The 24,782-nt window shown below is 31.8% G+C and overlaps 1 protein-coding gene across 7 annotated transcripts in view; it reads right to left on the bottom strand.

Annotated features, from left to right (window-relative positions):
- Window positions 1-24,782, bottom strand: part of LOC129804405 (serine/threonine-protein kinase N) — a 125,080-nt gene that overhangs the window by 83,256 nt on the left and 17,042 nt on the right. For 2 of the 7 annotated variants that reach the window (XM_055851658.1, XM_055851663.1), the window contains exon 1: window positions 14,256-14,701. The exons of 3 other annotated variants lie outside the window; for them this stretch is intronic. In XM_055851658.1, the coding sequence (XP_055707633.1) occupies window positions 14,256-14,318 (63 nt within the window). In that variant the 5' untranslated portion in view covers window positions 14,319-14,701. Of the gene's footprint in view, window positions 1-14,255; window positions 14,706-17,586; window positions 18,154-24,782 lie in introns of those variants that run through there. 2 more of the 7 variants (XM_055851659.1, XM_055851661.1) reach the window with 2 other exon arrangements.

Raw genomic sequence — 24,782 nt, 5'->3', positions numbered from 1 at the left:
CTATGTCGTCAGTTAGGTCTGTAAATCATTCAGAACTTTCTCTTATCTTGAACACGAAAAAATTCCAAACATAGTTAAGAATTTTTGCTCTGACAAGGAGATAAAAAGAAATAGAACACAAATTAAAGAGAACACTGAAAAGAATATGATTATGTTGAATAAACTGAGTAAGATATTTAAATGAAAACACGAGGATAAACTGATAAAATATTCTGAATTTTTAAAATTAAAATAACAATAATTATTCTATAATCAATATCTAATTTATCAACCGTTAGATCAATAAAATTAATAAATTGTCTGAAATTTAGTAAAAGACACACATGTTGAAAAATAATGCAGCAAAATAAATCCTGTTCGAGCTTTTATCTATTTATTAGAAGTAAAACTATAAAGTTATGTATTTCAATATTCGATAAAAAACAACCGTTTTTGCCAATCGAAAAGACATAATTATTCTTTCTCGACTGCTAGACCGCATGTCGTCCATCAATGGACGCTGAAAAAAATCAGGAGTTCTAATGGTAAATTCTCCAGCATTCAACATTCTCTCCAGATCGCTTTCGAATTACAGAGAATCAACTCAATCTAAGAAATTTGTCAAGAGACAGCATCAAAGATCACTGAGTGAGAGAAATCCGAAAAAGTTAAAATAACATTCCGGAAATGTTAATTTTACTCTGCAGTATTGATCCCAAATTGGTGTAAATATTACCTTTTTTATGTGGATTTAGGGTTAAAATTACCCTTTTTCATGTTAGTTTTACCCTTAAAAAGGTGTAAAATTAACATTAAAAAATGTTGATATATTTTTGCACCTAAAAAGTGTTAAAGTTATGAGGAAAAAAAAGTTAATCGCACCCTCTTTTTTTCCCAGTGATACAATTTGTTGTATAGGGGAAAGCGTGCTACATTCGGACGACTCAACCTTCGGGCAACTTAATTATATTCTATGTTTTTAGCAAGTTTGACCCATGTTCCTCTCAGGGAATTTGAGGCATAAGACTTGCTTTTAAAGTATAATATTATAGGGGAATGTTTGCATGGTTCGCACAGACTGAACCTTCAAACAACGCAAATTTTTTCTTTCTTTACAAAGAGCTAGTTCGTCATTTCTTAGCCATAAGATAGATAATTATTAAGCTCATGAGACGAGAAGAAATGGTAAGTCAGCTTTTTGCAAACGAAGAGAAAATTCACATCGTTTGACGGTTCACTCTGTGCGAACCATGCCTACATTCCCTAATGGGTTAAAAAATAAATAAAATTTAACAATTTCAGCTGTTCGAAGCTTGAATTGTTCAAAGATAGCGCGCTTTCCCTTATAATTATTTTGCACAATTGTCTGAACAAAAATTACTCTGCAGCAGATTTTGCAGTACTGATAAAAAACGCAGTAAATATAAAATTTTAAATATTAATTAATACGTTTCCAGTGCACGGAAATAATGAAACACCTATTGTTGGTAAAAAATTAAAAAGGTATGAATGATCTTCACTTCACAGCTCATATATGGTTTAAGTTCCCGGATAACACAATGTAAGGTGCTACTATCGCAATGCTGTAATTAAAGGCATAGTGTATGCTCTTGAAAAAGAGCATTGCCTAAGTGAATAAAATAAGTCCTTAATAAGTACGTATTAAGTCCTTAATTATTGCATTTTTTAGGCTAAAGTAGTGACATCTGATGGCAGAGGGAGAATTGGAACAAAGAATGAGATGGGCACGTGTTAACTATTAGATAGAAAGAGATAAATCAATCTGACATGTCAGAAAATATAACCTCAAAAGCCTAAATGACATTAAACGTACTTAGTAAGTGCTTAATCATAAGTAGTTAATTAAGTACTTATTAAATATTCTTTTCACATATTTAACAAACACTACTTAATTAAAGATCAGAACAATGGTCTTGATTAAGTACTTAAGTAAGCGATTAATCACTTTTTCTATTTTCTTTTCATAGAAAGAGAACATAAATTATTTTACTTAGGGTGGAATCACCACTTCTCGCCAGTGCCCCACTTTTCGCCACTTATATTAAAATCGCAATTTTTCCATTATTTGTGAAATAAATTGCCCGTAAAATTATTTGTATCTCTACTGCTGTTACTTATAGAGTCGAAAAACATTAATTTTTTGTTTTGAATTTAAATGTTTAAGCATTTTTTAGAGGAATATTTTAAGCAAGTGCATCGAATCCAATATTTTTTACCAAAAAATAGTGTCATGAAACTTTTATCGAACAAAATTTAATTTTTGAGTAAATAATTTGTCTATTGAACATTTAATTACATTCGGCGAATACGTAAAATTTGAATTTAGTTAGTTAGTATTTCATTTTATATTATTTTTATGTAAAAATGAGCCATGGCGGAAAGTGGTAATATTCTAAAATTGATTGATTCTAAAATTGAGGCGATGCTAACTTCACTTCGTAGATTCTCAGTCGTTAAATCAACTTTGTTTACTTTCTGCGATAGTCTTATAATTTGATTTCTCAAATAAAAGTGAAGAAAAATCATTTAATGTGAGTAGGGGAGACCGGGGTACAATTAGCCAGGGGTAGAAGTAGACAGTGGATTTTTCTCGTTTCCCTTAAAATGTACATTAAACAAAGATTTTTTTAATGAAAGCAGGAACACATCCCCATATTCTCAGAAATATTTATAAGTCTGATCTTGTTATCCTACAATTTAGTAGCATTTTTATAAAATGGGTATAAAATTGTAATTTTGATGTTAAAGTTTTTGGCTAGGCATTTGGTTTTCTAAGTTGTTAGTCAAAATCTCATAGTTTTACTTTGTTTCTGGTTTAATAAAGTTATTTAAGAGATATTTTTCACTTGGATAATAATTATCTCCATTTTTATATAAGATGATAAACATTGAAACAGCCCTCGGGGCAGATGTAGCCTCTCTTCCGTGGCGGGATAAAACTATTGATGATTTTTCACTAATACATGCATAATTGTTAGATGAAAAAGTACTATTGATATTCCAAGCAATATTGCCATTCAGGTGAACAATTTGTGAAAAAGATTTTTTCAGGATGTTTGCATCAATTACAAAAATGTCATAAAAAAGCCGGCTAAAGCCTTCTTCTTTAGGTTTAAATGACATATTTAGCATATCAATAGTCTTCAGTGTATCAAGCGAAACAATATTTGGTATCTCCAGTTTAAAATTTCGCCTGAAAAACTGGTGGCTATTACTACCCCAAAAATGGTTATATTTTCCCAGGCCGGGGTCGTGTAGCCAATGTGTCATACTTCTTTTCATTATTCTCTCTAGAAAAAGTCAAGGATTTTAGAGCTTTGAACTACACTGTTTCATACAGCCAATATCCTAAAGTTACTTATGAAACATAAAAATATTAGATAAGCCCTATCATTTTTTCACAAATCATGCGCGAAAAAAAGCCTCATTTGCTGGCTAAAACTATCCCGGTCTCCCCTAATAATAAGGTGATTATGAGGAAAAAGAAATGCTGAATGTGTTCTTTGCATAATATTGCTCAAAATAATCGAGTTTGAACCTTTTCAAGTGGGTGGCGAGAAGTGGTTACAGAACTGGCGAAAAGTGGTAAAAAGTGGCGACGAAGTGGTTACTTTTGCATTGTTAATAAAAATCAATTTTTTTATGTACTACCGCGTTAAATTGTAGGACTTTTGTTTTGACGAATCTAGAGCCTAAAAGTAGCTTTGTGTCAAATTTGAGTTATCTGATAAGGGGTCAAAAGTTATAATACAATTAATTTCACTTTTTCCTAAAATTGGCGATAAGTGGTTACTCCACTCTACTTAAGTCTTCACGTATTGAATTCTGAATTTTAAAATTTACTATTCACTAATTAAATTATTCATTTAATAAACATCTTTTTTTAGAACAGCTTTTATTAACTTTTCACGCTGGATCATTTCTATGAAATTTCATAATATTGATTAAAGAGCTCAGTTGAAAGCTGGGGAAATCCCATTTAGAAGAATAATTCTAAATAAATCATGCAAAAGGTGTTATTATGCAGCTTACTGCAAAATTCCCAATTTCCATTTCCACTGAAATTTTCCACACTCACTTGTGCGCCAACAATAGTGAATGAGTGAGAAAGGTACAATTCTTTTTCTCCAAGATTTTTTTTGTCATGACAATCACTGAATATGCCAAAAAGTTCACCATGAAAGTAAAATGGAGAGAAAAAACCTAATATTTAAATTGAAATCCATCACGTTTTGGATTTTAACAAGCACTTCTTTCTCTCTCACACTCTTCTCACATATTCGATATGAATCTGTGTTAATAACATTCACAGGAATTCTTGATCGTTAAAAAGTGATAAAAAAAGTGTTCAACAATTTGAGAATTGAACCCACGCCTCGATTGAAGATGAATGGAAAAATAAAACCTTGGGCTTTCTGGATTTTTTTTCTCTTGTTTGGAAAGAAACTTCTGCTGAGAATAATTGCAACAGAAAGTTTCTCAGATATTGCATTTATATTAAGTATTCTTTTTTGCAAAATCATTTTTATTCTTATTCCAAGAAACTAATTATATTCCATTCATGCGAAATAGATTTTCACATTATAGAAAATTTCTTATCAGTATTTTTCAAAAACAGGAAAATCCCCTCTTCTTTCGCGCATCTACCAAACTGATATGATATTGTATATACATCAGGAAATTGTTATATGCCATGTGCCTCCTGACAAAGTCCAATATTTAACATGATAAGTTAAAATAATTATTTTCAGCTCCATTAGGAGTATATTATGTAGTTGTTTATGTGCCGATAACAATAAATACATTATTTGACATGATATGCCATTTTCCTATTCATATATTCCCATCAAAGCTATACTTTTCCCTATGCGTGTGCTTTCAAAAGCAATATAGAGACTTTCCCGGGCAATTAATGCAATACTCTTTATCAAATTATTCACAATAATATCTCAAAGAGGGGGTCTTAAGAGAAGACATACAGCTATTTTGATTAAAACAGAAGTTGACGACACTGGAGTGAGATTATACGGATTATATAGCGAGTGGAAATGTAAATGACTCCATTGAGAAAAAATATATAATAAAATATAGGTCAAAAAACGTTAATCAAGAGCTGTTTCTTATACAGTTGAATTGATGACGGAATAAACAATTTCCTTCTATCGATCAAATTTTAAATTGATTTTCTTTGTTTTGCAAAAATGCTGCATTAACACCCTTATTTCAACAAATGCATGCAATTGATTGACCTTCATCGGTACTGAAGGTCCCGTTTTCAGGTGTGTGTATATATTTGGAAAATTGATTTTTAGCAGTGATTCACAACACCTTGTTCAATTTTAACACTTCATATTGGCACTAGAAATATCTGAGTAACATAAGTTTATTTTGGCAAAAACATTGTCAGTAAATTAGTCCACTTTGGCCAATTAAATACTCTATTTTGATCAGTAAAAATATTGCAAAATTTATCAGAAATTACTGATATCATTCACACCATATCTGAGAATGCAAGATGACTCGTAACTTCTAAATTAGCCCTTACAAGTTAAAATTATTAATAAATTTCTTTAGGCAAAAATATCGTAAATGAAAACAGAAATTCATTACAGTCAAGTGTGCTAATCCGAGCACTTCGCTATCTGGATCGTTTATGACTAATTCACTTAAAAGAATATTTTTATTTTTATTTCCGTAATATTGTCACTACAGTAACATAATATAACTATTCAAGTTTGAGAAAAAACAAAAAAAAATATTTTTATCCATTAAATAAGTGAGTGTAATCGACTCATTTCAATTTTGTGCCAGCTGGGTTCTTCACTAAAAATTTTCTAGCAGTGATATTTTCGCTAATGACAGCTGGTTGATTGAAAACATTTATTGTTTTTTTCCTTGTGAAAAACGTATTTTAAATCCAAAGGTTTAATTAAAAGTGAATTAGCAAAAAGGCGACCCAGTTAGTGCATGCTGACTTATTTCAGTATTATCATTATTTTATAAATTTTTTTTAAATATTTTTGATAATTTTTTTATTATATTATGTTTCTGAAGGAAACAGTTAATACTTTTATGGATTTAGAAGAAGTAAAAAAGAATATCATCAGTCCAAAAACAAGCGTTTAAGTAGCACTCTTCGGAAGACGATCCAGTTACCCCACCTTACTATATTATTATTTAAAGAATAATACGATTTTTTTCGTTTTTCTAAATAATGATTTTTTTCAAACATTCTAAGTGTGGTGACCTAATTGGTGTTTGAGAAGAATAAATAACAAGAATACTAAAAATGCTGGAAAAAATTAAATCGACATTGTTATTAAGTTTCAATAAATTTAAATTAATATTTACAATATCACAAATTAATGAACAGCTATCACCAGAAAAGACATAATGCAATACTATTTAATTAGGATAGTAGTAATTTCTCTGGTTTTTTTTGTTTAATTAAATAGAATTTTAAAAAGATCCACAACTCTTTTACTAAATGAATACATTTATTCTCTCAATTCTTCCATTTCTAAACTGACCCACTGAAGAAGACCCATACCAAGGGTTGAAAGCTTTGGAGAAAAAACAGATTCTTTTAATTTGAAAAGAGGAATACCCTTCTGACGAACACTGGAAGAATTGAGAGCATAAAGTTCCCCGTCAGACTCCAAAAGAAAGAACATTTATTCTCGTTTTCTTTTATAAAAATTATATACTGTAAACTACTGGTCGGGATTTCTTAGATTGGAAGGGTTGGGACTTTCTTAACTAGTCGCCACACCTTTTAACACCCAGTCAGATATCTCCAAGAAACCCAAGTCTATACGTCTTTCTTCTGTGGCGTTCTTGACCATACTGGCTCTCTCAGTTCTCTAAGGCGCTTTTCAGACTAAAGCTAGACCAGTTTCCGAAGGTCTTAAAATCCTAATAGTGAGCTATTTTTTTTGATTATTTGTGAACCTATTAGATCATTAAATCTTTGATAATCCAATTCTAAGTTATTTTTTTTAATCGTGACTGATAATAAATTAGAGCATAAGTCATATGGCTAAGCCTTAGGTCTTGAGCCCGTATAACTTATGGATGCGGTGACAGAGAACCAGGCAATGACACCGCAGCGACTTAGAAGCAGCCCGGGAAAGGATTTAAATAGTAACAGTTGTAACAGCCAGGATTTTTTCAAACGTATACGATGCATTGGGAATAGATTTACAATTGCAAATATTGAATTTGTTTATTCTAAAACAAAATATAAAGTAGTGCTGTATGCATGAAAAAGGACCAAATTCCTTTTTCTTTAGCCTAGGGTCCAAAGACTCACGCTGATCCTCGAAGCCTGTAAAATTTAACAATAAAGTTTTATCCCAAACTGTTATACACTGAGGGCTTCGGCTCATCGATTAGAGGTCCTTTGTATAATTTCCTTTTCTTAATCCTTTATTGCTAAATTTTACAGGCTCAAAATTCCTAAAGATCAGCCTGAGTTTATTTTTCGTCCACTAAGCAACAACTGTTCGAATAGTAATGTTTTTTATAATAGGGTTGATATCTTTTGTCATTAAAACTATAACATTGCAACCAAAAGTAGATCTCTTAAAATATTTTATTGTCCTTCTGGCGCCTCAACCTGCAGAGACTCAACAAACCTATACAACTCTTAATATTAACAAAAGATTAACTCTTAACATTGTTTCACGTATAACAAAAGAGCAGATGAATTGAAATCAATCTCTGGGATGTGAGTGTATAATTAAATTTGCGTTTTTTTTTGCTATAGAGTACATCCCCAGTATTTTCATTTTAATTGCCCAATAAGAATAATTTAATCGGCAATAAAAGAGTATCATATGAGAGATTTAATGATGAGATAAAAATGAGTATTAAAATCTCCACGAAAAATTGTGCGAGGTGAATGAAGAAAAAAAAACGAAACCGAGGTTCAATGTCAGAAATATATTCTGGCGAGGGACATTTCTAAAATTAGTAACAAATCAGTTTTTTTTTTTTTGTTGCAACTCAATATTTACTGAACAATTTGCGCTCAGTCAATAATATAAGTCTGAGTCTATCAATGGCTCATCTTTCTCAAAATTTTGTGACCTTTTGTACTCTCATACCCCCCAAAAATTGCATTACAAATTTCATTCTCGGGGTCATTTAGTGCTATTTGTGCGTTTCATCGTCAATTCTTAGCGCATAAATCAATTGGCAAATAGTGCTGAGGTTTTCTCTTCTTAAAAGATGAGGAGACTCAATATTAGTGAGTGATGTGGTAAGAGTGTTTGTGTATTTAACAGGCAAAAATTATGAAAGAAAAAGTAAATAAACACAAACCATTTTCCACAGAAACTATAACGACACAAATTTCAGTCTAATCTTCGTCTGTCGATCTCTGTTTGAAAATTGAACGCAATTGTCCCAACAAGGTAATACCATTTGGAATCACCGCAGACTAATTAATTATAGATTAATTACACCTATTAGAGTTAATTGTAGTTATACCTAATTAAATGGTCCATTGCATTATCATTTTTTTGTGGTCTTTTCAACTTACATAGGTACAAATTCAATGAGAAATGTGCAGGAAATTGCATTAAGTAAATTGAATATATAGCATGAGTTAAAAAAAAGGTTCCAATAAGAAATCTTTTCTAAATCAACTTTAAGACTCGTATTTTATATTTACTTTTTTTCTCACATTATTCCTCAATAGGTGAAAAAGAGTGAGAGAGAGAAATCCAATTACGCTAATTTACCTCGGTGAAAGTATCTTTTCCCCTATATTTTTGTATACACATGGCTCAGGTTGGTATATTGCAATATATTTATTAAAGAATGAACGTGAGTGAACCGATCGATTGTTGGAACTCCTTATTTTTTTCGGCTATTGCCTTCTTGTGCTAAATCACCCAAACATTGCATCCAATCAACTACGTGGTTTGTGGGATTTACAGTCAATATCCTCATGTTTTCCAATCAATCTTACTTTGTAACCTCTCTTCTATAAGATTATGCGGTATTTATTATAGGGGATGATGGAGCATTTCATGTATGAATTTTAAATTTTAATTTGCGACCATTTTTTTCGTAAAAAATAATAAATAATATAAATTAAAACTTACTTTATCCCGTGAGTCACAGTTTAGTGAGGTAATAAAAAATGTTATTAAATTGCAGAACGCCTGAAAGCTCCCCAATGTGGGGTAGTATTAGACATAAAAAAGGAAGTTTTCGTACACAGAAATCCGAAAAAGTTAAAATAACATTCCGAAAATGTTAATTTTACCCTGCATTATTGATCAGAAATCGGTGTACATATTACCCTTTTTAGGTGTATTATGAGTTATAGTTACCCTTTTTCATATTGGTTTTGCCCTCAAAAGGTGTAAAATTAACATTAAAAAATGTTGATATATTTTTACACCCGAAAAGTTATGATGAAAAAAGTTAATCGTAGCCTCTTTTTTTCTCAGTGTAATATTTTTTTTGTTTTTTGTTTTTGAAAACTATAAAATTTTAATGAATTTTGATAATTTTATATGCAAATGAAAGTTCTTTTCTAAAACTAATTAATTATTTGAATATTAAAAAAAAATCATTAGACAACTTAAGAACTCAGTATAATAGTTTAAAATCAATAGGGGAAACTGGGGCAGTAATTAACATGTAGTTGTGATTTTCGTCAAAAATTGCTTATTTTAAAAGATTTTGAATTTCTGTCTATAGTGATAGGCGAAAATTTCTTTGAAAAAGCATTTTTTTTCTAAATTGCGCATAATGTATAGAGGTTTTTATGGGTGGGGTACTTTGAATTAGGGCACTTTTGAAATAGGAATCTTCTCACATTTTTTAAATGGAACTGGACCTTACCATGATATTATTATTAATCGTATCGAGACACTTTATTGGGTATTACAATGAAATCATTACAAAACGTCTCGTATTGGAAGAATCCACTAATCATAGATCGCCCAGGAACGCCTTCCCCGTAGTGAATGCTTCATCCGTGCTCTTGAAGGTTTTTGGGCAGAAGCGGTGCATTTTATTACGTTGTCGAACTCACAGGTGTGAGAGTCGAGCCAGAGATCTCACCGCCCAAGAGCCAACGGTCTTACCTATTGTGCCACTGAGATCCCCAACCATGATATAATTTAGATCAATTAACCAATTCAAAAGCTAACTTAACCGCAAATATGCCCTATTTTCCACTATGTCGTCTATTTCTTCAGTGGACAAGGATCCCAAGGTTCTACCTCATCCTGTTTCAAGGGGTAAAAAATACTCGCGATAGATGAGCTGTCCCATCTTCCCCTATAATATCCAATGGATCATTTTCAACTTAATCCGCACAAGCACTTGTTCACGTGAATTTCTTTCCCACCCACGTATTATTTACCTTTTTTTCTGCCACCATCAACGATCAGATGATGTCTTTTATTATATTTTTCTTTATTCAAAGAGAGAGATTGCACATTTATCTTTGGCGAACAAAGCCAGAGCTGAGTAAAAAAAAAGGAACATGCAACAAGCTATAAATGTAAATTTTGAATAAAAAAATCATTTCAAAAAATCAATGGCTAACAACTCTTTATGACAGACTTGATATTCATAAAACTTTTTCTTTCAATCGCATTTGCTCAACCAGTGTTTGTTCTTCAGTGAAATTTCACGACAGAGAGAAATAAATAAATACAAATCATATAATAGTTGAAAGTAAAAAAGAGTCAATTTAGTTAGACAAGAAACATTGGTGCGGACTCTGGTCATTTTCCTCCACCATCAAAGATCATACCGTGATATTTTTAGAGAGAAATCTTAGTTTTTTTTTCTTGCATCTTTTTTGACACAACTCTCGGACCATCTCTCTCTCTATTCATTTAATTAACCACCCAAAAAAACTGCAAAGAAAAATTACAATATGGCTCCAACATATGCGGAAATACTCCTCCATGTCTTTTTCAATGTCTCAATCAAAATCCACGCTCAAATTAAATTTATAAAAAAAAGTATTGCGCAAAAAACAAGAGTTTTCTATGGATTTGAAGAGTCATTTGTTAATTTTTCAACATATGCCATCAACATACTGTAGCGAAGAAATTATAAAGCAGAGATCGACGTTATTTATTTTAAATTGAAAAAAGATCTGATTTTAAACATTGGAGAAAGAGGTGATTCAATGAAAATTACTTCGCGGACTGCTCGAATTCGGGAATACGATGTTTTACTTTGATTAATACATATAAAGATTAAAGGTATAGATCCAAATCATTGGTTGTTTAGCGGGTTTTAGCATTTCTACTATGACATCCTTTTTTATGCTTTCTATTTCGTTAACACTAAACCTACCGACCGTTTTTGGTCGTTTTTCGGTCAAATGACAAACCGCTGTAGGGTAGAATACTCAACAAATCTGTCTTGGAAAATAACAAAAAATTAAAATTTCAACACTGAAAAATATTTTACATGCAAATTTTAAGAAATTCAGAAAGTTTCATAGTGACATTATACCGTTTAAATACAGTGAGTGTCAATAGTTTGTTGCCTAATGGATGTTTGAGAAATCAAGTGAAAAAAATGATAGAAAAATATACTTTTCCAAATTTTTCTTTTTGCAGATGAGTTCCTTGTAATCCGTAGATATTATTTATAATTTTCAAAAAAAATAATTAATTTTATTTCATATCAAAAATAATTGTTTTCCAAAAGTTGGTCATTTTTGAAAAATCAAAAGTTTGTTGCCTCATTAAAAAAACTAATTCAAAATGGTGAAAACGTGCAACCAACTTTATGTAAACCGGTTACATTTTGAGCTTATGTCATTTGATAGGCAAATGGTGGATTTGTACATTTTTAAGGCTGTCAATGTTAAATATATAGGTGTAAGAGTGATGATAAATAACAAGAAATAATCAGTTTTTTGATAATTCATAATTTAGGTTATAATGGCAAATTACAAAAAGTTGAAAGGTGGGATATTGTCCAGAGATACTGCTGGAAGGAATCGGCGTCGCTTAATTGTCAAATTTTATGGAAATTCATGAAAAGTTATAAATAAAATGGTCAAATATTATAGTTATGAGGCACGAGTACATCTGAAAAACGCGACTGGTAGACCCAGGGTTTCGACTCAGAAAGTCGATAACCGCATTCTAGGTATCTCTGATAGTAACCCCATGATGTTTGCTTCAAAAATTCAAAGTCGGTTGGTTACAGAAGGCATACAGGCTTCAAAACCAACCGCAATTTAATGAAAGTGGTAAGAATAATTACTTGGTTTGCAGGTTTCCATTGGTAAACAAAACCAATCTGGTTAAAAGGTTGTAAATTCACTTGGAGCATGCTAAAAACGTAAAAATACAACCTTTTACGCAGTTTGGTTTTGCTTACCATCTTGCGAGCCAAGTACCTATTCTTATATTTTCTTTCATTTTGAGTTTGATTTTCGAAGCATTTGAAGCCTGTATGCCTTCTGTAACCAGCCGACTTTGAATTTTTGAAGCAAACATCATGGGGTTACTATCAGAGATACCTAGAATGCGGTTATCGACTTTCTGAGTCGAAATCCTGGGTCTACCAGTCGCGTTTTTCAGATGTACTCGTGCCTCATAACTATAATATTTGACCATTTTATGTATAACTTTTCATGAATTTCCATAAAATTTGGCAATTAAGCGACGCCGATTCCTTCCAGCAGTATCTCTGGACAATATCCCACCTTTCAACTTTTTGTAATTTGCCATTATAACCTAAATTATGAATTATCAAAAAACTGATTATTTCTTGTTATTTATCATCACTCTTACACCTATATATTTAACATTGACAGCCTTAAAAATGTACAAATCCACCATTTGCCTATCAAATGACATAAGCTCAAAATGTAACCGGTTTACATAAAGTTGGTTGCACGTTTTCACCATTTTGAATTAGTTTTTTTTAATGAGGCAACAAACTTTTGATTTTTCAAAAATGACCAACTTTTGGAAAACAATTATTTTTGATATGAAATAAAATTAATTATTTTTTTTGAAAATTATAAATAATATCTACGGATTACAAGGAACTCATCTGCAAAAAGAAAAATTTGGAAAAGTATTTTTTTCTATCATTTTTTTCACTTGATTTCTCAAACATCCATTAGGCAACAAACTATTGACACTCACTGTATATGTTAATTTTAAACCGGTCAATTTGACCGGGTTTTGGTAGGTTTAGTGTTAATTCATCAGATAGGAAGAGGTAAGGCGGCGGCAGACAAAACGTAATATTTAATTAAGGAGTAGTGGGGTATCTTCAAATTGAGGGACCTTTAAAATAGGATTTTTCTCTTATTTTTAAATAAAACTAGACGTCGCCAGTCGCCATAACATAATTTAACTCTACAAACCAATTGAAAGTCGGATAATGCTCAGTTTTACTTAAAAAATATGAGAAAAATCTCTATTCCAAAGGAGCCCCTATTGAAAGGTACCTCATTTCCTTCTAAGAATTTTTTTTTTTTGAATTGAACCTTAAACTCTTTGCAATCAGTTAAGAAATACGCTGTACTTAGTTTTCTAAACTTTGACCTTGAAAACCCATTAAAAAGAATCAATCAAGGTCATTATTGCATTACATACAAAATATCCGTTGATACTATACTTGCCCACTGAAGAAGTAGTCTTAATAAGTCTAAGTAATGCAGACAGTGTTTACAATTACCCCATGTTTACTACTACCCCAGTTCCTCCCACCCCAAGAAGTGTTTAAGGAGCAAATAGTAGGGGAAAGTGTAAGAAGTTTCCGAACACCCCAATACGATATCTCTCATCGTTTGGTGTTTAGTTTTTTTTTTTCATCCTGTCCTTTGGCCCTTACTTCTAAAGTATATTGGGCTGCGGTCCTAGGTATATCTCACTCACAAATCCATATTGTTTGCTCTCATGAAATGGATTACAACAGAAATCCTCTCGCTATCTTCACCCATGGTGTTTAGTTCTAGCAACTAAACATAGAATGTCAAATGCTATTTTCCCCAAAACAATCGCAAACTTTTGTGAAATTTCGAGTTATCGAAAAATCGAAAGATTATATTCCTCTTTCTCTCTACAGAGTTCGAGCAATAAAAATCTAATCTACAAAAAAAAAACCACAATCACAGTCAAGGTTATTTGGTGGGAAAACATCTCTATTTCACATTTTTTTTATGTAATGTGCTCCCCAAGTGAAATGCTAATAAATTTCCAATGTAGATGAGTCATTCAAAATGCGAAAATGTGACTTACATTGAATAAATAACCCTTGATTTTAGCTGATAAATCCTTCAGGAATACCATATTCGTGGACATGAGTGGTGATTTAAGTTGGAAAATACGTCCTCCTGATGGCAAAATTTTCTTTTCAGAAAAGAAAAAAACACACACACATACACTCCAAGTTTTTCCCTCACTTCAACAGAAAGATTGAAAAACCCATCTTAAAATTCACTGCACATTTTTCATCCCATCACTGAATTCTCTTTAAAAGTCTAAAACTCGCATCGGGCTGTGTCTCATCAAAGAAAATTCACCAGCCTGTATTTAATTACTCTTTACTTAGTCACTCTCTTTGACTCTTTTAAGCGCCCCTTCGACACTTCTTGGTGTTTGGCTCAAAACACACTAATTTTGTCTCTCATGAAAGCACAGTATGAGCTAAATAACTGGCTTGGTACTCTGTAGCAATCTATAAGGAAGTGACCAGTCGTTTCTGCAGCTTGACCACTTTGTACGACAATTTTCTGTGATCAACCTGCTCACTTCCACTTGCACGCATTATATTCTCTCTCGTTCTCCGTCACACTAGTGGTGGTCTTCCCTGGGTTGACCATCAATTGCAAGGTTTCCTCTTACACACCATTTCAGAAGTGTCTCCTCTGCAACCATTTTTTTTTTCTTTTAAATACCCTCTTACATCCAATATTCCAAACCAAACATACACTATACAGAACTTCATAACTTTCATGGATATTATATTTTTCTCATTTGTATCCCAATGAGAAAATGAGACAGAAATTGTAATTCTTGTGGGGGGTCGATCATTTGAAAGAAATTATTACAGTACGGCAATAGGAAATGAATTAGAAACCATTAAGGTTCCAATGCAACGAAAACATCAACTAATTTTAATTAGGTTGACTCATACTAGGGGTATCAGTTCATTTGAAATTATTGTGGTTGACACTAATACTGTTTTCATATTAAAAAAGGTTTTAGACAATGGGTTTATACAGATTTCCAACTAAACTGGTTATATTACTCATTGAGAATGAATAAGAAAGAAATAAGTTATTTAGTGTCTTTACTCTTAACACTATTTCTGATGGGTTGTGAAACATAATGCGCAACGCACAATAATTTTTGTTAATATCTGTTTATCACTTTAATAAAAGTGAGTATAATACTTTAGTTATCTTGCTCACATAAGCAGTTTTGAAAACATATTAAAAAAAAAAAACAAAAGTTATGGCAAGCGCATGATGATTTTTGTTTTGTAAACATGTTTTTTGACATTGCAATAAGAGTGAGCGAGATCTACATCCAGTCATCTCGCTCACTCCTACAGGCAGTTATAAAAATATGTTTACAAAACAAAATTTATTTTGCATTATGCCCAACGCACAATAACTTTTGTTTTGTAAACATGTTTTTGACATTTCAATGAGTGAATGAAATATAAATCTAGCCATCTTCCTCATTCTTATGAGCCGTTTCGAAAACGTGTTTACTAAACAAAAATCATTGTGCATTAGGTATTATGTCCAACGTACAATAACTTTTATTTTGTAAATATGCTTTCGAAACTGCATATTAGAGTGAGTTTAGATCTATTTCGCAGATCTACTCGCACAGAAAAGTCAAAAACATGTTTACAAATAAAAGTTATTGTGCGCTGGGCATTATGTCCAACCCACAATAACTTTTGTTTAGTAAATATGTTTTGAAACTGTCTATGAGAATGAGCGAGATAACTAGATCTAGATCTCACTCACTATCATTGCAATGTCAAAAACATGTTTATATAACAAAAGTTATTGTGCGTTGGGCATTAGGTATTATGCCCAACGCACAATAACTTTTATTTTGTAAATATACTTTCGAAACTGCATATTAGAGTGAGTGAGGACTAGATTCAGATTTCTTTCACTCGCACAGAAAAGTCAAAAACATGTTTATAAACAAAAGTTATTGTGCGCTGGGCATTATGTCCAAAGCACAATAACTTTTGTTTAGTAAATATGTTTTGAAACCCTCTATGAGAATGAGCGAGATAACTAAATCTAGATCTCACTCCCTCTTACTGAAATGTTAAAAACGTGTTTACAAAACTAGGATTATTGTGCGGCAGGCATTATTTTGTAAACAACATACAGTAGACTCTCGCTAAATCGGCTCCTTTAACATCGGACTACTTTTTAATTCGGGCAGCAGTTAAATTTGAAAAGAGTTTGTCGACATTTTTGAAGTTCGATAGTGATTATCGAATAAAGCAAATATACTCAAATTTTCCATGCTTTGTCTCAATTGTGATGTGATTTTTCATTATTAAGGGTCTTTCATAAAATTTACAATTAATATGAGCATGTAAATTTAATATGAGTACGCAGGTAAACAAAAAATCGTTGCATTTCAAAAAATTTCATGCCCGAATTTGTCTCTAATTCGGGTGACATTTCGGTCCCAAATGTCCGAATTTGAGAGAGTCTACTGTAATTTCTAACGTACAGTAACTTTTGTTTTGTAAACACGTTTTTGAAACTTTCTACCAATGTGAGCAAGACGATTCGATCTTGATATCACTCACTTTTACTGACATGTAAAAAAAAATTACAAAATAAAAGTTATTGCGCGTTGGGTACAATAACTTTTGTTTTGTAAACAATCATTTTTTTGTTTACATATATTCAGTATTTCAGTGAGAGTGAGTGAAATATACTTCTAGTCACCTCTCTCACTCTTATAGGCAATTTGGAAAACGTTTTTATAGAAAAAAAATTATTGTACGTACGCTAAAATTTTGGCTTTCAGAAACACAATTCATTGCTCTATAAATTGTAATGATTATCCCCTGTGAGTCACACACAAAAGCAATATAACTCTAGTATGAAGGATTGTAATGATTTTCCTCTTTCCTTCATAATATAATCTCGGCAACACAATCACTACAATTGAAATTATACTGCCCAATGAAGATGGATAAACCTTTATTATAGCACCAAATGAGATTACCACAGAGGAAACGACTTGGGTTCTAAATGAAAAATAACATTACGCACTGAGGAAAAAAACATGTAAATATAGAGGGTTTTTCCTTCTTTATTTTAATAGCTCAAGTCAGCCAGAGCATAAAAAAATCTTTTAAATCTAATTTAATCTCTTTATCACAATGAACTTTGCATTTTTTTTCTTCAATATAGGAGAGTGTAAGAAAATGCGATAAGCAAAGATTTATGAATTAATGCAACCTGTTGAATTGATTGAAAGAGAGAAGAAAAAAAGAAAGATTTTGTATTGGTTAGGAGAGCGAGAGAGAATTTTTGTATGATAGCCAACACACAATTTTTAGACCATTAATTACTTGAGCACACAACACAATAAACACCCGAAAAAAGGTGTTTTCAGCCAAAAAATCACCGTGTAAAGCACCGTTTCAAGCTCAAGAGGTCAATAAACAGATGAGGATCTGTCTCTTGACGATCAACATCATATTCTCAATGTCTCTGTTGCAAGTCACTTAACTCCCTCAATCTAAAAACACTTTTAACACCACAATTTTCACGGTTTATTTAATTACAATTGATACCTTTTTGCTATACACCTTCTTTCACTAGTGCTATTTTCTCCCCTTGGGGCTCTTTTCTTTCACTCAATATACCAATATTTTCTCTTATACTTTTGAAAATCCATTTAGGACTTTCAAAAGTCATCAACGAAATTTCCTCTTAAAATTAAGAGGAAGTTTACACAAAGGTGCAAAAAATCCCAACTAATCACGACAAATTGATGTATGTTCATTTGTGTCCAATTGGACCACCAATGTTGTCTACAAATTTCACTTTTTGATATATATAAGAAGTAATATAACACTGCAGAGGGAAATTGCTCCACCAATAAATCCACTCTCTCTGACGATCGTTGAGCGACTGAGGAGCTTGCACGTTTTATTAAATTGAAATAATTTTCGCGGCAACATACAAAACCCACTTCTAGTCTCTCATACACACATATATAATACCCCACAGAGTCCACCATACAGTAATAATATATCGTGAATGTACTGTTAAAATCAGAGAGTTCGGTTTCTTGTGATTTTTTTCCAGTTAAAAAAAAAATTATTGAGCACTTGCTAGATATGTAGCAATATTTGATACCATTTAACACTATTTTTTAATTAATATAAGTAACTGAGTTTATTGGAAGAAAGTGGTCTCAAAGTTACATTTTATTATCACAGACAATTTTCGCATTTATTAGTTTTCATATACTTTATGTTGCATCTTTTCCTTCGAGGCATCTTTTAAGAGTTCTCTTTTCACTTCTCCATTCCAAGTAAAAATTGACAGATACATTGGCGAGAAATTGTGAAGAGATAATTTTAATCATTACTCCAAAAGATGTTTGAAGAAATATTTGCAATTATTATATTGGATCTCTTTCTTTTTTTTTTATTCCCAAACACATTGCAGAAAATTTTCTAATCCACATACAATAAAATATTCAACCAACATACACACACGCTCAATCACCATTGGAGTCAAGAAAGTTTAATAACACGAAAAACTCATGATTATTAATTGTCTAATTGCAATCTTTTTTTTTCCCGGGAGAAATATATTGCAACATTTCAAGTCACTCAACTGTTTTATAGGATTTAAGATCTTTTATTTTAGTATTTATCAAATAAAAACACTTCAAAACTAAATCTTGTTGTTCTTTTTCTTCATTGCCTTCCTGTACATGAAGCAATGCCAGAGAGAATCAAATATAGACGAATTCAGTGAGAAAGTCAATAGATGAGATACATAAGTAAATACAATCAATTTAAATAAAATCACAAGACCATGAACACATTTTCAAGTATCTTTGCTCCAGAGATCCATTGCGACAGCTCTATTTGAGGCTCTTTTGCACACACACGAAATTAAAAAAAAAGATCTAAAAAAAAGCCCACTTTTGTGCTTTCTACCAGAAAGCATTGATAATTATCAAGCAAGCAACACTTAATTGAAGAGAATTTCCCTTAAAGAATCAACACAGAATAAGATGTCTGTGCATTGAAGTGAGAACAAGACATTTTTGCTTAATATTTAACTAAGAAAGGGAGAAAAAATACAGATGATGTAAGATTTATTAAAACAACCTAAAAAAGGCAAAGTAAGGTAAATTGGTTAAACTTGGAATCTCACACAAAATTCTCAAATTCGACTAGAAAATTTCTTTCTTAATAAAGTTATATGTTTTTTTTTATTTTTAGAAGAAGTGCTTGTAATTTGGGACAGCTTGTAATTTTGGACACTTTGAGGGTAAATTTGGACACTACAAATAAATTGATTAAAATTATGGAATTTTCTTTTAATATTTGATGAATAGTATACGGGGAACTGAGACTACATTGAGCTGAGGCTACATTAAAAATACTATTTTTTCGGATAACTCCTAATGGGAGCTGGGCTTTAAAGTAATCTAATCTAGATAGAAAAAACAATTGCGGATCTAAATTAAATTATGGCTGGTCTAGATTTTTTTTAGAATTATGTGAAAAAGTAGGGTTGTCAAGTTGTTTTATTTCTCGAAATTCTATAAATTTTTAATTTTTGTGATGATTATATTGTACAATATGTAAAGAAACAAATAAATATTACCTCTGTAAACGAGATGCAGTTTAAAACGCCCTATTAAAGCCTAAAGCCTTAATCACTTATATGAAAAATTTCCAGGAATCTTAAAACATCCTACTCCTTTCTCATAAACTGGATGAGAACTTGATAAATTGGGTTCTTGAAATGAACAAGAAAGGGAGTCTTATTACGAAAAATAATCTGTTTGAAATTACAGTGTCCAAAATTGCAAGCAGTGTCAAAAATCACAAGCAAAGTGTCCAAAATTGCAGTCAAATTAATGTTAATATTTTCGTCTTAATTTTCCACGCAATATGATAGCTGATTTTAGAGATAGCAAAAACAATAAATTACTTCTCAAAACTTTAAACAACACTCATGAAAAAAATGTGTAAAAAAACTTCAATTTGTATTGAACATCGCACTTCAAACTTTAGACATTGGTGCTTATGCAGTTGCGTTTTTTTAATATTATATAATTAATCTGTGTCAAACCTAATTTGTGTTAAGTCTACGTAGTTAGACCTACGTAGACTATTTTCGTAAAATTATTCGTCGATGTTTGGGGGATTTATATGCTCGTATATCGTATCACCCACTAAAAACTTCGTAAAAATTTGTACTTCTTCACAAACATTGTTCGTAACATGATCACTTAACGACTAACGAGCATTTGTTTGCTTTTAGAAACATTTTTCGTATGTTTTTGTTTGTTTGTTTGACAAAAACGTATGAAAAAATGATAAAATTTTACAAACATTTTTCTCTGTTTTTACGAACATTTAGGGTAAGTGTGCTAAATTTCGGAATAGTTGCGTGCAAGCGTCAAAGTCTCAAGTTTGAAATGTAATATTTTAAATACAAATTGATTTTTTTTATTCTTCCTTCTGAAAGAGTGTTTCTTGGAACCTTGTAAAGAGTTTACCGTCTTTATTTACTCTAAAATCATTCTTAATACATTTTAAAATGAATAAAAATATAGACATAGCTTTGGTGCCCTACTTCGGCCACCTTCATTTTCATAGTATCTTGTCCTTCGGGAATTCTTCCAATTTCTTTTTCACGTCATCTCGTTTGTCAAAGCTATACTTTTTGTTATTCTTTTGCATTGTGTAATCTCTAGAGTACGTAAAATCTAAAAGTTCATGAAAATTCGAGGAACAAAAAAGGTGGCCGGAATTGCAAGCTGGCCGGAATTTGGCACACTTACCCTACAAACAAATGTTTGTAAAAGAACACAAGCTTGTCAAGTGATCATGTTATAAACATTGTTAAAAAACATCAAAAAATAACTTGACATTATTGGTTTAAAAAGTTTAAATTTCTACGTAAATAAGTCAATAAATAAAAAAATGAAATTATTAACATCATGTTTGTAGATATTTCTTACAGAGTGTTAACAAATTGAACGGATTTGACAATGTAGTAGCTTTAAAATTCAGCAAATAAATAAATCACAATAAAGATGGTAGTTGATTTTGTGCATGCCAGACAGCAAAATTTCTACCAGTAGAGATGAAAGTGATTTCAATTGGTGGCATCATACCACATCACTTGAATATTTTAAATGAAAGAAAGAGTTGGTAAATTCAAATGATCGTTGCTGAGTCCCCTCTCTTCCCAATAAATAAAATTGTTTAATAAATGAATCTTTTTCTCTGGGAGATATAGACATTAAATGCATGTCTTTCATTGAAATTCTCTTGCTGCTGGCGCCCTCAAAAATTGATTGAAAATTCAATAGAAAAGCTGGTGGCAATAGGAAATTGAAACCGTTGAAAGGTATAGTCCAGTGCATAAATATTGATAAATCACTGACATGTCTATTCACTCTAAAGTGAATTCAATTGATTTTAACTTAAAAAAAAATTACACATGGCAAAAATCGTTTTGGTGACTCAATTAAAAGCATGAGAAGGAAATTGCTTTTGTCGGAAGTAATATACAGATTCAACCCAGTAATATATTTTCCTGTGTGCCAAAAATGTACAGTATTTTCAACATGACTTCTTGTATTTATTTCCCTGATGGTTGATCCAACTTGTCTCACTTGTCTCAGTGCCCCTGCCTGACCTTTCCGAATTGCACGAATTTCTGCGATTCATCTTGGAGATAAATGACAGTGCCTTCAAAAGGCATAATTGCCGAGATTAAGGCATTCAATTTAGCTTAGTGTGTGCAGGTTAATGTGAAAGAAGTGGAATGGCTCTCAAATACTCCATGGAAAGTTGTATATATACTTCACTCTCGAAATAGTAAGTTACCGCAGCATTTATCATCTCTTTGCAATTAATATCGCCGGGGAAAATTGTATACTCTTATAATACAAAAAAAGAGCAATAGCAAAGGAGATTGCAAGAATAGTCTGAAAAGTTTATTGACCTAACAATAAATTTTGTCGCATGTACAGAATCATCAACATTCACCACAAAATCACTTCTCACAGAGTCACACGAAAGAGTCCACATGAAGAGGTGAGATGGCCACAAGTGGAAATTTCCTCCAAACATTATCCCACTCCAAATCGACAGATATCTTCAGCAAAATTGTTTCATTTTTGGGTCTCTTACTCGCTCCACTCTTTCATAATTTTTTTCTTGCTTCCTCACTTGATTTTAGTTTCTCAATCTCTCTCTTCTAACTTAAGAAAAAAAAATTCACCAAAGTACACACACTTCATCTCAAACACCAAAATTTAACATGCAAAAATCACAGGAAATTGCCGACATGGTGTATTCTTTTTTCCTCAGTGACACAACATTAGCTAAAACACGTTGGAAATCACTAAATTTTCTCATCTCTATGAAGTACAACAACAACAAAAATATCACCACATAATTCAGTCAAAGCTCAACAAATTTCAAAGAGTCTTCATCCAAAATAAACAATAATCTCATCGTATTTAAGAAATTCACACCAAATGATTAAGTATAGGATTTTATTTTGGAAAAGAGAATTGTGGTTAAGAAAATACTTGTTTCTCCGTGGGCGCCTTAGTGCAAAAAAAAATAATAATAAGCACAACAAGTTGCGGTACGAAAAAAACAATAAAAAATAATATGTGAACAATAACCTTTTTTTGTCGAAAAAAAAACATTCCAAGTCTCTGCTGAAGCGTCTGAATTCCATTGAAATGTCTCTGTGCTAAGATATTTTGTAATATTGTGGTTGAAATTATGATCATCTTAATGACAAGCCTCATCAAATTTTGACCACTTGAAACCATATTGAGCCAATACCGGTTGCTTCAAAAATCGATTAGATTTTGGTATTATTGAGTATTAAAGGTGTTCAACTGCATCGTGTTTTTTTGTAGTTGAATTAAAAAAATTAAATTTGTGAACATCAGTTTAAATTGCTGGAATAATTCAAAATACTGACATCTAATTTCTCCGCATGAGGGCACTGTTTTCTCTCGTAAGTGGCGCTAGCAATTATTCTAAATTTCTCATTTTGAATATTTCGAATATTTTTTTGATATTCTCCCAGAAATATTTAAACAAATAGCCCTCATATATTAGTCTAAGAACTTCTTACACTAAGTAAAAACACGATTGATCAAAATATTTGATCAGTTTTATAGCCAGATTACTAGTTAATCAAAAAGACGAGCTCAAAGCAAGTCCACTCATAATTTCTCCAGTGAAAGGAGTAGCACTAATAAATAAATCGCACATAACAAACTATAAAACAAATCATTTGCAAGCCAATTGGAAAGATTCTACGAAATTTATCAAATGATTTTCTCTAAAAATCTTGTTTGTATGCAATGGCGAAAAAAGCGTTCTAAATCTTGTGGGTAGAAGAACCTGTAGGCGTTTTGAAAGATATCTAGGGTAATATAGTGCAATTAATGAAGCCTCATCTCACACACATCTTTTCTTCCCATCGAGCACTGATACTATATAGATATATTCAACAAATAGTCCAGCAAGTTGACATCAAAAACAGTTGGAATATTTCAGAATTTTTCTACCATTAAGCCAGCAACGATGGTAATTCCAGAAGTGAATAGCGCGCGAGCTATGTAAAGAGGTCAATTTGTTAGATTTTATCCGTGTACTATTGGTTAGAACGGTGATGGTAAACAAGGTGAAAAAGACATTCTAATACCGCCTGGGGTAGTATAATTAGATGAACAATTTTCTTTTGATAAAAGAAAAATATTGGTAAAGAGAAATTTTAAGAATATTAAAATAACTTTTATATACGACAAAATGTCATACAATTCACTCCCGTTTTAAATCTAAATTTTGATTCTGCCATACGAAAAGTGGAATTGAGTCACTGGCTCTGGGAGAGGACTACTCGTTGATTGTAATTATTATATATATAATGTATATATAGAAATTGTACTAGTTTTATTGGGTTGAAAATGTTAAGCTAAAGCTGAGATATAGGTTGGTAAACAAGTTTGTTCTATCTTTCACCATCGCGCACTATTCTATCTCTTGCACAAAAACACCACGCGCCAAAACTATATTACTCACCAGGAATTCTATGTCAATGGAGTAGCGGCATGTCAACATAATGGTTCATCATTTAAACTGTTAGTTGCATCTCATTTTTTTTCTACCTCTATCTCCTCACTAGATGGCAACATTATATTACTTAACATTTACCACATTCACAACGAGAAAAAGGAAAAAAAAACTTCTTTTGCCCAACAAAATAAATGTGCAAATTCACCTAGAAAAGAACGTGTTCTTATTCGAACTCTCAAGATAGTTATATTGTTGAGGATACCGGAATTCGTCGAGAAATGGGACTTCTCAAGGAAAACTCATCAAGGTTTCCCATAGCTTTCTGTTCAGGCTCCGAGCCTCGATCTTTGGGAAAAGGTTTGGAAAACGTTGATGAGTTTTCCTTGAGAGATTCCATTTCCCGACGACTTCCCGTATCCCCATTAATATAATTACCCTCATGTAGATTTTGA

This window comes from Phlebotomus papatasi, chromosome 2 (genome assembly GCF_024763615.1).
Source record: "Phlebotomus papatasi isolate M1 chromosome 2, Ppap_2.1, whole genome shotgun sequence".
In the NCBI taxonomy this organism is placed as follows: domain Eukaryota; kingdom Metazoa; phylum Arthropoda; class Insecta; order Diptera; family Psychodidae; genus Phlebotomus; species Phlebotomus papatasi.
Note: the sequence above shows the minus strand (reverse complement) of the source record. Positions and strands in the feature narration are given on the sequence as shown.